At 34.3% G+C, this 19156-nt stretch overlaps 1 protein-coding gene across 1 annotated transcript; it reads right to left on the bottom strand.

Moving 5' to 3' along the window:
* Positions 1-2568: 2568 nt before the first annotated feature.
* Positions 2569-8710, bottom strand: LOC104900084 (ATP-dependent zinc metalloprotease FTSH 10, mitochondrial). The gene is made up of 8 exons (XM_010687422.4): positions 8356-8710; positions 8008-8239; positions 7825-7896; positions 6351-6490; positions 4742-5230; positions 3827-4594; positions 3522-3749; positions 2569-3290 (listed from the first exon to the last, which is right to left on the bottom strand). Exons 1-8 carry the CDS (start codon positions 8404-8406, stop codon positions 2811-2813), a joined length of 2460 nt encoding a protein of 819 aa, XP_010685724.2. The 5' UTR covers positions 8407-8710; the 3' UTR covers positions 2569-2810.
* Positions 8711-19156: the final 10446 nt, after the last annotated feature.

Here is a 19156-nt window from a genome sequence, read left to right as displayed (position 1 = left end):
AGTTCAAAACTCAACATGAAGGTATTGGAATTTCGGATGCGATTAACATGGCTCGATCAAGAATGTTCTTCCCAAACTATGTCAGAATGATAGACTTCCTCATCAATAGTTGTTTGATTCAGCAAATACAAGGGGGCTGCGCTGTATTGCTCGATCTGGTTCATTATAGTTTCTTCGAAGACGAATTTAATTTAACCTTGTTTAATTGTATCTTGTTTTTCTTTAATATCTATTGTAGATGTCGTTTGGCCTTCAATTAATGAAATTTCTCTTTCAAAAAAAAAAAAAAGTCTTAACCACTAGACCAAATAACATTTAGTGGTATCATCTTAATCTATAATATTAATAAATAATTTTTTTTTTACCCGAAGCGTAGCCCAGGCATAATAACTAGTTTGATATTATGAATTGAGAAAAATCTAACAAGATCACACCTGATTATGATTTTCTTTACATAATGGATAAATTGGAGTCAAAATTGATCAATAAATAGCGTCATTTCAATTTTCATCCAATATTTCATTTAAGACATAATAGAGTAAGTACAATAATTACTACTCCCTCCGTCCCATAATATAAGTCCTGATTCCGTTTTTACGCGGGAATTAAGGTTAAATGGAATCTTGTTTTATTTGAATAAAAAATTATTTTTATTGAGAAACACTTGCATTGTTTTTTTCTATTTAACAAAAAATAAAAACTATCATTTAATGTTGCATGGTTTAATGTGTAGAGGAGTTCAATGGGATAAAAGATTTCATTTTGTCATTAATAATGGTGCATTGGAAGTGAAGTTATGATGACATTTTGGGAATTAAACTATTTTCATGAGGATATTTTGGGAATAATTATTGATTGAAAATAAAAATAAGACTTATATTTTGGGACACCTTATAAGGAAACAAGACTTATATTATGAGACGGAGGGAGTACTATTTTATGAACTCACGTTTACATAAGTACTCCCTCTGTTTTTTTTATCATTCCTACTTTGACTTTGCACGTTTGCCAATGCACGTTTTAAAACTTAAATATCTTTCATTATATATTAGTAAAAATTATAACGATTGAATATTAATAAAGTACTAATTGAGACAAATCAAACAAGACATCACATGACTATGTTTTTTCTTATAAATTGAGAACATTTAAGAAGATTCTCTCTATTCATGAATAGTGTCAAAATTCTAAGTGAGAAAGATAAAAAAAAAAACAGAGAGAGTACTTTTTACTTAAATTAATGAAAGTATGGTAGTTGAGAAGCCATGTAATCCGTAAAAGTTGATTATGATGAATTGAAAATCAAAGTTTGGGAATTCACGTGGGGGGTTTGGACGGTGATGCCTTAAACAAACACCATAAATACGATATACCGACAACACATTGATAATTAGTAGTCTTCGATCTATTGTCTTTTGATATTTGACATGGTTAGAACTAGTTTTTGGGGTGTGTTATACTCTAGAGTTATCGTTTGTAATACAAACATGTGTAACAAATTTAGATAATATTGAAGACCACCAGGGCCGGCGTTTGGCATGAGCGAAGTGATCGACCGCGCAGGGTCTCAGTTTGACAGGGGCCCCAAAAGCTCTGTACTTATAATGTTTGTAACAATAATAAATCAAATAAAAGTGTATGGACCAGTGGTGTGTTTTGGGCCTTAGTTACATGAGGTGAAGGGATCGAATCCTTGTAACTACAATTTAAATTTTGCACTCTAGTACTCTTTCGGTGAGTCTTTCCATGCGGATTTTAAGGCCTCTTTTCAAGAGTCCGCACAGGACCCCTAAAATCCTAGCCCCGGCCCTGAAGACCACAGACCTACTTTCATCGAATCATATTAACAAATTTAAACTGAACTTCGAATTTCAATCATATTGATTCACTCGTCTTATCACATTTCAATCTTTAGTTTTATTATAGGTAGGTCTTTCATGCACCTTAACAAGGAAAAAACACATAATTATTCTTTTGTCCGAGAAATTACTGTCAACTATTAATGACATACCAACTAAAGATTAGCCTAGTGATAATGTTTGGCTCATGAGTCATGACCGCAAGATTAAAAGATCAGATGCTCCCAAATCTTGAAAACGATAGATTCTCCTACCAATCTTCCTCATCCCCAAAACCAAAGAATTTAACCTACAAAATTGACTTATTATATTTATGAGAAGTAGTAGTTCAGTAAGTACCATAAATAAAATAATACTATCAGTGACATGATTTTTAAAACCCACTTCAACCATAGTGTTCAACCCTAACCAAATACCTCTATCCTTTTCTACATTCTACTCATGTATGAACAACCCCACAAACAAAAGCATATGTATATTCACTCCCTCAAAAATGACATAAGAAAACTAGAACCCCATAAACAAAAGCATATATTCACTCCCTCGAAAACGAGGTTAATTATCACGTTAATTGTATACGAAAATTAGTAATGTGACAATAAATTCCAATCAGAAAGTACCATCATAGTTACATAAAAAAAATGCTAGCACAAATATGAAAGTCTTACATGCGTCTAAAAGGTGCATCAATAGCTACTTGAACAATTCATTAATCAAGTATTAAAAGCATCTATTTATTCATCTTCATCAGGAAATCATGAACAGAAGAAGATGTAAATAGCAAAGAGAACGATGCCAATACCCAGCAGCAGCAAACATCGAATTCATCTCATTAAAGAAATAAGAAGATATCAACGTGTACAATGCGTAAAATTTCATTATACACCCTTTTCATCAGAGAAATATTTGGCCCATGTACAACACAAACTAAAGTCGCCGCCCTATTACTTACTATGTAGGAACCACATCTGGTATAAGAGGCGGCGATCCTTCATCCTCCGAGGTCTGTTTCTCGGAGGCCTGGCTACTCTTATCAGGTTCTTCCTGGAAACCTTGCTTGAACCTATCATAGTTTGTGAGCTCTGCCGGTTTGTAAGGTCGTTCACCTAAAACTCGTACCAAGTCCTCTTGATGGAGGACCTCTTTTTCAAGCAATAGTTCTGCAATTGTAGCTACTTGCTCCTTTTTTTCCTCGATCAGTTCAACAGTCCGCTTGTATGCCTTAGTAACCCACTCTCTCACCTCTTCATCGATGATTGCACCCGTTTTGTTGCTGTAGGGCTTGGTCATCTCAAAACCATCCTCTCTTTGGGGGAAAGAGAGGAGGCCTACTTTGTCACTGAAACCATAAACTGCAACTTGGGCATATGTCATTTTGGTTACCTTTTCCAGGTCATTCTGAGCTCCCGTCGAGATTCTACCTATCAAAACCTAAACAGCCAAAATTTTAGAAGAGAAAAAAAAAAGTCAAAAGCCTGATAATCTTTCTATTTAAGGAAGTCAAGTAAAAAAAAGTTGTCACCTTCTATCAAAATTACAGTGAATTACTATTTAATTCCTGATATGCTACTAGTATATTACAGGATAAGGAGAGGATAAGAATACCTCTAAACGGAGAGTCATATTTGTATTATACAGGAAGAGGGAAAGAGATGGAAGTACCTGTTCAGCTGCTCGGCCACCCAGGGTCATACAAGTCATATCAAAAAGCTGTTCTTTGGTCATAAGAAGATTTTCATTTGGTACATACTGTGCGAATCCTAGAGCAGCTGTGCCACGGGGAACTATTGTGACTTTCAATAGAGGTTCCGCATGTTCCAAAAACCAACCAGCAACAGCATGACCAGATTCATGGTAAGCAACAGTTCGTCTTTCCAACTTGCTTATAACCTGCATGAACAAAAGGAAAGTTAAGAATTCCCTACCTCATTTGAAGTAAGTAACGCTGTGCTTCATCAAAATTTTACCTTGTTTTTCTTCTCCAGGCCACCAATAACTCTATCTATGGCTGATTCAAAATGGTCCATAGTAATAACAATCCCCTCATTTCTGGCAGCAATTAATGCAGCTTCGTTACAGACATTTGCTATGTCAGCTCCAGCAAATCCAGGAGTAAGTGCTGCAAGCCTCTCTGAGTAGTACGATGGTTCATGATCAAGCTTGAGCTTTTTCAAATATATCTGAAAAATTTGTTCACGACCTTTAATATCAGGCTTGTCAATGGTAATCTGGCGATCAAATCGACCAGGTCTCAACAAAGCTTTATCCAATATATCTGGCCTGTTTGTGCCAGCAAGGACCACTACTCCAGCAGTAGTTCCAAAACCATCCATCTCGACAAGCAGTTGATTAAGAGTACTTTCCCGCTCATCATTTGAACCAGAAAAACCTCCACGTCCTCTTGCCCGGCCAATGGCATCAATCTCATCGATAAAAACAATACTAGGTGCACATTGTCTTGCTTCCTGGAATAAATTTCTTACCCTGGATGGTCCTACACCAACAAACATTTCCATAAAATCTGAACCAGATATGGATAGAAAGGGTACACCAGATTCGCCTGCAGTTGCCTTAGCAAGGAGAGTCTTTCCTGTCCCTGGTGGACCAACTAAAAGAGCACCCTTAGGAATTTTTGCACCCAAGTCTTCATACTTCTTGGGATTCTTAAGGAAGTGCACAAACTCCATGATTTCTTGCTTTGCCTCATCACATCCGGCAACATCTTTAAAGTAGACCTGAAATATGGTTCCTAACATATAAGCATGAGATAAAATGCCCTCAAACAGAAGGGATAAGTGATCATACAAATATATATCTGGTATAGCTGTAGCAATTATATAAAGTTATAAATCATACAAATTTCTGGAATAACTATATCTGACCTTATTCTTGGCATTCTTATCCACTTTCGTAATTGTGGCTTTTCCGATGTTGAAAATTCCACGAGCTCCTCCTCGCCCACCACCGCCACCAACACCTAGCCCACCTTGCATCTTCCTACCCATGAAGAAAAGTGATCCAAGAAGCAAAAGTGTAGGTGCAAACCTCAACAGCTCTTGATACCATACCATTTCATTCATATATGTCACAGGAACATGATCATGGGAGTCGATACCCAAAGCTTCCTGTGCTTCCTCCAACTTTTCTTCAAAGGACTCAATACTTCCAATGTTGAAATAATACTTGTACTGGCCTGAGTGGCCGCCGCCTCTTGGAGGTGCACCACTTGCAGGCCCTTGTACTTCATCGTTGTTTGTATGATCCCGTGGTGAGCTTCTCACATAAACTTTAGCAACTGATTTATTAGACACGACTATATGATCAACTAGACCAGGTTCCAAAAGCTTATTTTTGAATTCTTGGAAACTTATCTGCAACAAAACAAACCAGACCAGCAATCATGAGAAAGTAAATTAAAATTATGAGATTGGAAAGAGGGATGAAAAAGAATCAGGTGCACGATCATTAAATAGCAGAGCTCATCACCCATCAAGCATAATACAACGAAAGACACAAGGCATAACGATAATTAAGAACGCAAAGCACAAAATAAACAATATGATACATGAAACAAGCAGCCAGGATAGTCCAAACTACTCTCATGCAAAATGTTTTAGACAAGACAGCAGGTGCGTCTAGAGTTGATGCTAAAGGAACACCAGCATGAAAGGAAAGACTTAAATCTGAAAACACTCTGTAATCTGTAAAAGCATCAATATGGGACATCATTATTCAGTGCTCACACCAAATAAATCAGGGATGGGAAGAAGAAATTTTAGAAGAGAGAACACTGGCGCACTCTGGATTGGAATAGAAAATATCTGCTTCTCAACAACAGTTATGACTATATCTATATCTTTCAATTCCCCAACTTCTTCGTAAGTTATGACTATATCTATATCTTTTAATTCCCCAACTTGTTTGTAAGCAAAAGCCTGCTATGGAGCCACCTTACCATACATGGGATACTACTATTATGTAATTAAGGGTACAGTAAGTAAATCAAGCTAAATGTCATCGTTTACTATCAATATAGACATAAAGAAAAACTCATTTGCATCAGGGCGAAAAGGGTTGCGATACTGCATATTTTGACAAAGACACATTCCACCATTACTAGTCATATTTTGTTAACAGCATGATAATTTGAACTGTAAACATTCAATAACTTTATTTAGCATGTTATCCTAATTCCTACCAATTGGCCTCCTGTCATCAGGGTAGAGGACAAACACAAAGTTTAATTTTCGCTTAGACCCTCGTTATGCACATGGGGGGGCCAAAGTAATTCATTGGAGATTTGAAATTAGCTGTTAACACACAGAAACCAGCTGTGCCTTAAATTTAAATGAGTCATTTCATAGAAATAAACTCCAACTCTTGCATTGAAGTTGAATCATAAAATCATTTTACTATCCAGCAAAAGCAAATTAAAACTCTAATTTAACATAATCATACGTAAACAATTGTAAAAGTTGTTTGGAAATTCACCTGCTGTTGTTCACGAGGACTAAATGAGAATGTTGAGAGGAAAAGCCCGATCATTAGAAGAGGAGTGAGCAAACTCTGAAACTGCTTCATGAATGTTTCTTGAAAATTTCCTTGATCCTCGGTATTGGAGTTTGATTCCTCTGAAATTTTAAATATTAGAGAAGTTAGAGAAGCACAGGATTGGCATGTCTTATGTTTCCTATCAACGGGGAACTCGGTCATTTAACAAAATTAAACATCATGTTATATTTAGATTTCAAAAACTTAGTCAGCTTTTACTAAAGCATGTATCTCATTCGATTACATCTCCTATTCCTCCTCAAAAACACTATGTTCAGATTGCTCATCCATACCATAAGCCATTGAAATTCAATTTAGCTCAGTGCCTTGAATATCACGTAAGGTATACTGTAAACACAAAGAAGTCTGCAAAAATGTGATCAGCTTCTTTCAGCAAAAAAAGTCAATAATGCAATAGATAAAAGGAATCTGATTCACCTAGCTCAAGTTCCCTTAAGCGTCAGTATCCCAATCCTTAGCTTCTATTCAGCTCAAAAAAACAAATTTCGCATTATATGGAGGTCATAGACAATCCATCAAGAAGATTCTGGTTATAATATACTGAACCTGTTAAGACTATTAAGTATCAATTTATTGAGGTTCTACCTAGAATTCCAGAGAGTTCAGCAAAATAGGACGAGGCTAACATATCTTGAAGGGAGAACTTCCTAAATTCACAATGACACTATGAACTCATTATATCCAGGGTACTGGGTAAAATAAAGTCCAGATTCCAGAAATAACTACAGAGTAGAGAGTAGAGACAGATAAACGAGATCATCTCAGAGCAAAGTAGTCAATGCTATGTTTTCCTTAGTGTCCAACACCTTTCCTCTCATAACTTATTCAGGTAATTATGCTAATCACTCCAAGTAATATGATTGTGAAGCCATCCAACCCACGAAAGATACAATCTTATACTGCCAAGAAGCTGCTAGCTCTTCTATTTCACTCACATTGCTAAGATTGATGAGAAGCTATCACTTCTAGATCATAATGTCAATCTTCACAACCAATCATTCTCAAAAGCTAAAGCATACGATTCTAACGCAACCCTAAACATTTACTTATTAAAAACTTCAATTTCTCAGGACATAGCTATATGTTAAATTGTGAAGATTGTGTCGTACACTACAAGGCTATAACTCTGCCAATAATTTTCATCAGGAACCGATCAACAAGCGTAAAAGATTAATACTTCGCAGAGGTGTCGAAACAAGGTCCTTAGCTACCTTCTACATTGCAATGTCTTTATTGTTCATTTTGCATCATATCTAAGGGATTCCTTAGTTCGGGCCGAAGAAACAATGTCACCCGATCGTTCTGAAAATGTGACTTTAACACCTATACTCAATCCCCCAAAACAAGCATCATCAGACCCATGAAGCAACTTAACAAAATAGAATTCATTTACCTTTAGACTCGGATTTCTGCTCATCCGTTTTCGGAATTTCCTTCTTCTCCTTTGGATAAAAGTTCTCATAGTCTATAAAAATTCAATCAAAAGTTGAAAATTAAACCTTATTGGGCACAATTCAACAAACTTCCACAACTAAAAATTAAAAACTTCCCAAAAATAATCAAACGAAGAACTCACTCTTTTTCTTAGGTGCTTCACTGGAGAAAAACCTACAAAATCCAGGATTTGCAAGAGCATATTTTACATCAGATAAATAATCTTTATTCTGAGCTCCAATTGAACCCAAATAACTCCTCAGAAACCCTAAATTAGAATCAAATTGATTTGCAGAGGAATTAACATATGAAGCTCTTAATAAACTTTCATCAAGTAACACCGGCCTTCCTTTGTAACATCCATTGATGAGATTCTGCAATCAAACCCAAAAAACAAAAAAAAAAAAAACAAATTAATCCCGAAAAAAATGAATTCAAACATTTTCACAATATCAAATCATAGAATATGCAAACAAAATAAAAAAAATACCCTTGCTCGAGAAGAACGAGATAAAGAACTACCCAGTTTAGAAAAGATCATATTTTTAGGGTTAATTAGATATTTCGGAAAATACCCAGATGATGAAATGGATAGATCTAATAAAATTAGGGATGAATGTGGAGTGAAAGTTTGTTTTAATGGAAGAAAAAAAAGTTGGGATTTTAATGGGTGAAGGAAATTAAAACAGAAAGGCCTAAAAATTTCATGAATTCATGGCCATGTAGAACTCTTTTTTTTTTTTGTTAAAGAAGAGTAGGGTTTCATACATTCGGCAGTGTTTATGCAATTAAAGAAGGAGGTTTTGGGATTTTTTTTTTCTTTGGTTGTTTTTTTTTTTTTTTTGGGTTCTCATGGGTCTATTTCCTCCAATCCGTGGAAAATGCAATCTCAGGATAAGAATATTTTTTGAAAAATAATAATTTGGCCCTTTCCTAATTTATGGTAATTTCGATAAGTTGGTTGATGAGTAGTGTTCGAAATGAAATAATACAACTAAAAAAATATGGAGGAAGTAGGGAATTTTTATCATACATTGATGTTATTTTTTGCTCATTACTTATTTATAATCTCAAAATAAGCATAATCACATAATAGGTTGAGCTCCAAATGAACAATAAAAAGTAGCCTTAGAAGTTAGATGTATGATTAATGCACTCGAGGAAGTAAGACATATCCAACTTAAAAGTCCGTTTATGATGTGTCTGAGTGTACCATGTTGATGGTACTCTCGGAGTCAATTTTTAATAAATTCTTCAAATGAGCAAAATTTTTATGCAAATCTAATTACTTATTTTATCAAAAAGTAGATAATAAATCATTAATTGTTAAAAATGCAATTAATAACTTATTAGCTACTACCTCTGTAGCCTAAAGATCTTCCTTGTTACTGTTACTACAGATACCAATGAGAATCAAGTTGTTTGGGGTGTGGGTTGTGGGGTGGGAAAAGTAGGAGAGGGAAAGGGGTTAAGATAAATAAACAAATAAAAAGGGGTTAAAGTATGAGAGAGAAAGAGAGTAAAATTGAATTAATAATGTAATTGTGGACCATGTGATAAGGACATGAGAGGGTGGAAAGGGGAAAAAAATTCCAAAGGAATAAAGTAAAAGAGGAAAGATCTTTTGGAAACACATTTAAACGGAAAGAGGGAAGATTCTTAGGAAACGGAGGGAATACTTTTTTATAGATTTGACTTCTTCGATTTTTAAAATTGTATCAATTCGTTTTTTGCACTATTTATCAACTAACTTTGTTAAGTTATCTTTCATCATTATATAAGAGAAAAAAAAAACATAGTCAAAATGATCATGTTAGATTCGTCTCAATATATGTAAATATTCGAAATATCAAATTCTTATAATTTTTATCTATACACAATTAGAAATATTGACATTTAAAAAAGAGTCTCGACAAAGTTTAAAAAAAAAAAGTGAAATTGAAAAAATAGAGGAAGTATAAAAATGTTTGCTAGATGGTTAATACCAATCACTTTATTTTCACTTTAGTTCTAATACATACTCGGTTTAGAAGTATGTTAAACAAAATCTATTGATAGCATTAAGGAACTTAATGTTTTTGCAAATTTTCCTAAATTGAGTTATTGTGCCAGTTTTCTGCTTAATGTTTTATTTGAAGTAAAAAAAATTCCCTAAACTTGTATAAATTGTGCAATTAACATCGAACCAAATCATTGCGGGAATTATGACGTGACATCGCCTATTAATATAGATTAATTCCAAAGACAAAATAATTTGTCTTCTTAATACAATTATGATACGTTTTTTTATACTATATGCTGAAAGCCCTAAATCTTGCTTAATGAAACTATATTTTTTGGATGATTTCTTCGATGCAATTAAACGCTTCCATTGGTACTACATACTACTAGTAAATCTTTATCGTCAAGTGCTGCTAATTCTACCTCTTATACTATACATCTACTAGCCTTCATATACACGCGATGCGTGCGTTAATTTCAAAATTTGTTATCCTATTAGATACTTCATTCATACTTTATTTATGATTAAACTTAAATGTGAAAAATTCAACAGTTAGATGAATTTAGATATATTAATTTGCTAATGTACAAAAATAAAAAGGTTGTGAGTGATTGTTAACATTAATTTTTTGTGAATGAATATTGAACAGAAAGAACAAAAATAATGAGTTGGTTTATCTGGATTAAAGAGTATTAAAGGTAGTGGATTTCAGACTTTTCATGTGCACGTTATGTATGTCATCTTTCTTATAAGGTATAAATATATTGTCCATTTAATTTTTGATTGAAGTATTTGATGCATATACCATTTTAAACTTGTTTTAAATGGCAAGTTGGAATGAGATTTTTAAATGATTTGTTTTTGTAATTTTTTTCATTCCATTAATTAGATCATTAAGGGTATTTTAGTCACTTCAAATGAGGACACCACACCTCCTCCCTTGGCTTATATAATAGAGATTTACATAAATTAATAGTATATATATAAATATTATTCACAAAATTCCATTCGTTTATGGAAGTTATTTTATTATTCAGTTTCACAAAATTATTCAATCCTTTTGTTTTATTCCTTGTGTGTAAATGTACTTCATTTAATGTCTTATTTTCACTTATTGAATTCACTTAATTCACACTATAACACATCCATGTTATCCTTTCCTTAAAAAAACCATTTTCATAGTTTCTATCATTCCTATATTTAGCACCTAAAGACACAATAAAAGAGAAGAGCAATAGTATATGAATTGATCATTATAATGAAACTAAAATGAAATAAAAAAGTAATGGAATTACACATTATCTATAAAAATATATTAAAAGGCGTGCAAAAATAAGAAAATGTGCCACGCGGTGCTCTCCTTAGAGAATTTTAGCTCATGTAATCCATGTACAATAAAAAAAATAAAAAATTGCATACTATAGGGTTTGATCTCAAGACCTCAACTACATATACTAAAGTTTTAACCACAAGGCTAAATTGTATTTAGTGTTATTATCATAAAATATTATACTCCATCCGTTTCCTAAAGATCTTCCCTCTTTCCGTTTAAGGGTGTTTCCAAAAGATCTTCCCTCTTTTGCTTTATTCCTTATTTGGCAAAACAAATTTCCCTATTTACCCTCTCATGTCACTATCATATGGTCCACCATTACATTATTAATTCAATTTTACTCCATTCTCTCTCCTACTTTAACCCCTTTATATTTGTTTATATATCTTAACCCCTTTATCTCTCCTACTTTACTCACACCATGCCCACACAACTTGATTTTCCTTGGTATCTGTAGCAACAGTAAGTGAGAAGATCTTTAAGAAACGGAGGGAGTATTAATAAATGAGATTTTTCCTTACCTGGGGCACAGCCCGGACCTAATAACTAGGTAAAAGTATTATAAATTGGTTACATTTACATTAAGTACTATAATAGAAGGTCTTTTGATATTGTTATTTCTTAAGGGACAAAGCGTTGGTAATTTGTTTTTTTATATTACCAAATTGGCTAATCTCCCAAATAATAAAGAGTCGTATCTCATTTTATGAAATTAAAGGATTATTTGTTGTTATTGAAGTTCATCATATGAACTATCATAACAGAAAAGTAGAATACATTTTCTACTAACCTTCAGTTCATTTCTTTATGAAGAAAATGACATTAGCATAAGAGAGAGATATAGAGAGAGAATAGAAATGAGATTTTATTGACTGTGTAATTGAATGAATGAATCTCATTGTACAATCTATATTTATACTAGATGTAGCTATCTTTATTACAAAGAAAGAAAGCTAACTGAATTGCTAACAGAAAGTTATTACATCCAACAACTTGTAACTAACTAAATGCTGAGCTGGAATCTGCATCTTTACTTGGGCTTATCATTTGCTTCACTTGGGCTTGAACCTTTATTTGAGCTTGGGCTGGTAAGCTGAGATGATGTACTGTGTATATCAACACCCCCCCTCAAGCTAGGAGATGGAGGGAAGGACATGCCTAGCTTGGAAAGAAGGTAGTTGTGTTGAGGAGAAGGAAGGGCTTTGGTAAAGACATCTGCTAGTTGTTCAGCAGTAGGCTTGTAGGTGAGATCAATGAGACCTTCTAAGACCTTTTCCCTGGTAAAGTGGCAATCAAGTTCTATGTGCTTTGTCCTTTCATGAAAGACAGGATTTCTGCCAATGTGGATAGCACTTTGATTGTCACAATTAAGAGTGACAGGTTGGAGATTAGAAACTTGAAGATCATGAAGCAATCTGACCAGCCATGTAATCTCTGAGGCAGTAGCAGCCATAGCTCTATACTCAGCTTCACTAGATGATTTGGAAACAGTACCTTGCTTTTTAGACTTCCAAGATATAGGAGAGTTGCCAAGTAAAAGCACATACCCAGTGACAGATCTTCTTGTGTTGGGACAAGACCCCCAATCTGAATCAGAGTAAGCTTGGAGAGTAAGAGAGTCTGTAGCTTGTAATAAAATGCCCTGGCCAGGTGTGTGAGCAATGTATCTCAATACATGGATGAGAGCCTGTAGGTGATGCTTTCTAGGTTGAGTCATGAACTGACTTAAGGTCTGAACAGCAAAAAAAGATCAGGCCTGGTGTGTGTGAGGAAGTTGAGCTTCCCAACTATGCATCTGTATTGAGTAGGATCTGTGAACTCTCCTTCATCAGCTAGCAATTTGAGATTGATAGGAAGAGGGGTTTTAGCAATTTTAGACACATCCAAACAGCAATCTTGAAGAAGTTCTTTAGTAAACTTCTTTTGAGTTAAAATGATGCCTTCATTGATGTGGGTGACTTCTATGCCCAGAAAATAATTTAATTTCCCCAAATCTTTGATACTAACACCTTGTGAAGATGTGTTTTAAGAGTATCAATGGTGGAGAAATCTGAACCAGTAAGAATGATGTCATCTACATAGATGGCAGCAATAGTAAGAGGGGGAGAAGAAGAAATAAATAGAGAATAGTCATTTTTAGACTGAAGATATCCTTGGGCAAGAAGTTCAGCTTGAAGCCTGGCAAACCATTGCCTTGAAGCTTGCTTCAAACCATAGAGAGACCTTTTAAGTTTGCAGACATGATGAGAAGGATTGGGATAGCCCTCAGGAGCCTTCATGTAAACTTCCTCATCTAATGTACCATGTAGGAAGGCATTATTAATATCCAATTGATGGATATGCCATTTCCTAGATGCTGCAACAGCCAACAGACATCTGACAGTAGCCATTTTGACTACAGGAGAGAAGGGTTTCAGCATAGTCAATTCCATACTTTTGTGTAAAACCCTTTAACCAGACGAGCTTTATATCTCTCCAAGGAAACCATCAGCCTTCAACTTGACTTTAAAAACCCATTTGCAGCCTATGGTTTTCTTCCCTTTAGGTAAAGGCATTAACTCCCATGTACCAGTTTGCTCTAAGGCAGATAATTCCTTTTGCATAGCAGTAACCCAACCTGGGTCTTGTACAGCTTCCATATAACTTGTAGGTTCAGTCAATGAGCAAGCTTGACTAATGAAGGCTTTGTTAGACTGAGGTAAGTGATCATAGATAACAAGATTACACCAGTGAGATGTAATTGTGTGAGCAGTACAAACATATGAGTCCAGGTATTTAGGAGTGTGTTTAGGTCTGGTGGAAAGTCTAGGAAGGGGTGGAGGTAAAGAAACTGGAGAAGAAACAGTAGGACAGAAGATACAGGAGTAGGATGGTTAACAGGAGAAACAGAAGAAACAGAAGGTGAGGAAGGATGAGTAGAAGTAGTAGGTGTCAAAGTAGGGAAAAGAAAACAATCAGGGACATCAAAAGATGAATCCATGTCATATGTGGTGTGAGCAGGAAGGAAAATAGGATGAGAAGTGGATTGGAGAGGTTGAGATGAAGAATGATGATGAGGTAAATGTTTTTCATGAAATATCACATCCCTAGAAATGATGAATTTATGATTTTCAAGGTCATAGACTTTGTAGGCTTTTTGTTCTGGTGGGTAGCCAAGAAAGATACATGGTGTAGCTCTAGGATCAAACTTGGTCCTATGTGTTTAAGTGTAGAAACATAGCAGAGGCACCCAAAGACCTTTAAGTGTTCAAGGGAAGGTTTGCAACCATAGAGCAATTCATAGGAGAATGGAAATGCACACTACTGAGGGGCATTCTGTTTATTAAATGAGTAGCACATAGAAGACATTCACCCCAAAACCTTGCTGGCACTCTAGACTGAAACAGAAGAGCCCTTGCAGTTTCCAGAAGATGTCTGTGCTTTCTCTCCACAACGCCATTTTGTTGTGGAGAATCAGCACAACTTCTTTGATGTAGGATCCCCTTGGTATGATAAAGTTGTAAAATATTGCCTTCACACAACTCTTTTGCATTATCAGTTCTAATACAAAGAACTTGAGCTTTAAATTGAGTTTCAATAAGAGTGAGTAGCATATGCAGAATAGGTATAGAATCAGTTTTGTGTTTCATTAAGAAAACCCATGTGTGTCTGGTAAAATCATCAACAACAGTTAAGAACATATTACAACCATCATGTGTCTTAGCCTTATAAGGCCCCCAAACATCAACATGTAAGAGATCAAAAGCTTTAGCAGTGCTAGAAGAAGAGACTTTAGGAAATGAAACTCTAGTCTGTCTAGCCTTTGGACATACCTGACAAACTGTATCAGCTGCCACATTATTTGCAAAAGAGCTATTGATGAGATGTAGTTTATTGAATGGCATGTGTCCTAGCCTCAAATGCCATAATTTTGCATCTTCAAGGAGAGCTGTACAAGCTGTTCTAGCAGAAGAAGTTGATGAGGGCAATTCAGAAACCTTTTCTTCTACTGCATACAAGCCAGATTGAAGTTCACCAAGAACTTGGGAATGATTCAGTGAGGGGCCCTGAATCACACACTTGTTATGAGAAAAGATGATTTCACATGATAAATCTTTGCACAACTTATGTGTAGAGAGAAGATTAAACTTGAATTCTGGGACATGAAGAACATTTTCAAGTTTAATCCCATTGTCAAGAATAACTGTACCAATATGCCTCACTGTTGCAGTTTTCCCATCAGCTATTGTAATAGTATTAGGATAGGCAGTAAATAGTGAATAAGAGGCAAAGAGTTCCAGATTAGAACATATATGATCACTAGCTCCACTGTCAACTATCCATTTAGAGTGAGCACTACTGATTAAACATGTACCTGCAACATAGGCACTGGCCATGGCATTATCTGGCTTCTGTGGCTCAGAGACTTGCTTGCTAAGAAGTTGAACAAGATGATTATACTGGCTTATAGAGATAGGAGCAGAATCTTGATCTTCTTTAGCAATTTCATCATAATCAGTGTCACCATGAGCAACTGCAACTACCTTCTTCCCTTTACCTTTGTAACCTTTTCCGGATCCATAGCCAGGAGGAAAACCATGTAATTTATAACATTTTTCCTTTGTATGGCCAGGCATGTGACAATAATCACAAGAGAAACTTCCAGTGGAAGAAAAACTCCTTTTGTTGTTAACAGGAAATCTAGTGTACCCCTTGGATACTTGACTTCTCTCCTTTTGATCAGTTGCTGCAAATGCCATATGTCCCAAAGGATCTGCAGACAATTCACTCGCTTGCCTTTGTTTTTCTTCTTGACTTAACAATCTATAGGCTAATTGGATATTAGGTAAGGGCTGCATCATAAGTAGGTTGCTTCTGACATTACTATACTTGCTATCAAGCTTCATCAAGAGCTGGACTAATCTTTCTTCCTGTTGTTGTTTGAGAATTTTCTTTGTGATACCACAAGAACAACCAGTACATGTGCAAACTGGAATAGGATTCATTGCACTCATTTCATCCCAAATACTCTTGATCTGAGTAAAGAAATCAGCTATAGAATCAGATGGATCATGTGAAAGATCATGAAGAGACTGTTGCAGAGAGAACAGTTGTGGACCAGAACTTTGAGAGAATCTTTCCTCTAGGTCTAGCCAGATCTCTCTTGCTGTTGTACAGTATATGACACTTCTTGCAATTGTATTATCAAGAGATCTCAAAAGGTATGAGATGATAATATTATTGCATCTCTCCCAAGCAGTGAAAAATTTGTCAGTTATAGGTGGTTTATCAAGAGTACCATCTACAAACGACATTTTATTTTTTGCAGAAAGAGCAATGATCATACTTCTCTTCCATTCACCATATCCTACTCCAGTAAATCGTTCAGAAACAAGAGGAAGAGTAGGATTTTCAGAAGGATGAATGAAGTAAACACTAGTTGGATCTTGTGTAGGAGGTAGAGTGGAAGCATTTGAGTTTTCAGAATTTGTAGACATTTTAAGATAGAGAAAAAAATGAAGAAAGAAAGATGAAGGATGAAAGAAATTGAATCAAAGAAGGAATAGAGAATCTAATCTTAGATTCTTTCAATTTGACAATGTAATCAACAGATTACTTTGGATATTAATGATCTTGAGTCAATACCACTCAAACATCAAACAATCAAGAAAATTCAAGTCAATACCACTTGAATTAATCAACAAATCAAGTCAATACCACTTGATGATCAATCAATCAAAAATATTCAAGTCAATACCACTTGAATCAACAATCAATTTTCAAGTCAATACCACTTGAAGAAGAAATCCAGGATCAAATTCAATCAAAACACAGAAGAAATTAGGCGAAAAGATGTACCTAATTTTGATGTCGATTCATTAGAATCTTGAAAAATTAAGAAGAAAAAAAAATCTGAGACTTCACCTGAGAATAGATTTCTGGAAAGAAATTGATCCAGCTTAATAGTGCGAAGATCTCAGTTGATTTGCGGAATTTATTGCTCTGATACCATATTGAAGTTCATCATATGAACTATCATAACAGAAAAGTAGAATACATTTTCTACTAACCTTCAGTTCATTTCTTTATGAAGAAAATGACATTAGCATAAGAGAGAGATATAGAGAGAGAATAGAAATGAGATTTTATTGACTGTGTAATTGAATGAATGAATCTCATTGTACAATCTATATTTATACTAGATGTAGCTATCTTTATTACAAAGAAAGAAAGCTAACTGAATTGCTAACAGAAAGTTATTACATCCAACAACTTGTAACTAACTAAATGCTGAGCTGGAATCTGCATCTTTACTTGGGCTTATCATTTGCTTCACTTGGGCTTGAACCTTTATTTGAGCTTGGGCTGGTAAGCTGAGATGATGTACTGTGTATATCAACAGTTGTAAAGAAAACCATAAGAACTAGTAATAAGTACATCATGTGTGAAGTCATATATTTTCAGAATCTTAGATTCGCCAAGGCTATTTGACCTTAATTCAATTTTTCTTTCTTGTTGCTCAAGTCAGGTGAGCTGGCTAATTGACCTTGCTACTTATCTATTCTTAATTATTATTACCTGCAAGTGAAGTTGGACATTTCAACATCCAGATTTAAAAGAGTCAAGATATATGTGAATGCACCACCTAAATATGCCTTTTGATCTATTTCCTGTTATAAGAGGGCATGCAAAGTTGTATTTTACTACTCATTCCGCCGTTTCAAAATATAGTTCTCATTTTCATTTAGGGTGTTTCAAATATAGTTTTTATTTTCATATTTAGTTCCACATTTTTTCATAATTTATCTAGAAAAATCGTGTCCCATCATTAATTTGCTTTTTGAATTTTGTTTTTTCCTTTGTTTATTCAACCAAAATATTACAATTAATGCTCGTTCATCAATTGTTCTCCACTCTCCCTCCTAAAACCACCTTTTACCATACAACATTTGTTTAAATCAAGGCAAAAGCTAACGGACGTCCCGGGGGCGCTAGATAAGAAATATATTGTTCTACTTAATTACTCATATTTATATAAAATAATATAATACTGTATAATTCCAATGCAATGCATTTAAATGTTTTGCATTGGAATTAAATGTTTTTTCCTTTCCTTTTGAAAAATATTTAATGCTTTGCATTGGAATTATATATTATTCTATTATTTTGTATAAATATGAGTAATTAAGTAGAACAATATATTTCTTATCTAGCGCCCCGGGGCGTCTGTTAGCGGGATCCTTTAAATAAACAAATTTTTTTACTATCCCTCTTAAATTATATTTGCATAGATTACCATGAGAAAAGAGAAGTGGGAACTATATTTTAGAATGAATGGAGTATTTTTTTGTAGCAGTAAAAGAATATTAAGGCTTGTAAATGATAATATGATATGCAAGGCATTTATATGAGATAGACTGATAGAGCTACAACTGATTATTAGAAGGTTCAACTGACATGAATAACCAACCTTAGACTCATATCAAAATAATGATACTTTTGTTTTTATTAATCAACACAGGTTGATTATACACTTGCTAACACAAAAAAAAAATCCCAATAAAATCTCTGATTAGGGAAAGTAAACATTATTATTGAAAGTTAATATTTCAAAGTTTATGTAGGCAGATTTAACATGATATTACATGAATTATATTTTATCTTTACGTATAAATCACAAATGATGGTCGAAGTAAAATATGCAAATAGTGTCAAAGTAAAAGGTGTATAAATTAAAAAAAACAAAGTGAGAACCAAGTTTAAATTAATAATGTGAAGAAAATCCTAACTTTTAAAGGATTCTCTTAAAATAATCTAAACTACTGGTTTTTTTTATAACTTTCTCAAATTAAATTTGGGTGTATATATATGATATACACAATAAAATATATAAAAAGATAAATTATTTTAAACGTGTTTATCCAAAAATTGGCTTTGGTCCCAACTCCCAAACTATCTAAGTTGCCATTAAAACTT

This window comes from Beta vulgaris, chromosome 7 (genome assembly GCF_026745355.1).
Source record: "Beta vulgaris subsp. vulgaris cultivar EL10 chromosome 7, EL10.2, whole genome shotgun sequence".
Classification (NCBI taxonomy): Eukaryota; Viridiplantae; Streptophyta; class Magnoliopsida; order Caryophyllales; family Amaranthaceae; genus Beta; species Beta vulgaris.
The sequence above is the reverse complement of the archived record's forward strand: the minus strand, read 5'-3'. Positions and strand labels throughout refer to the sequence as shown.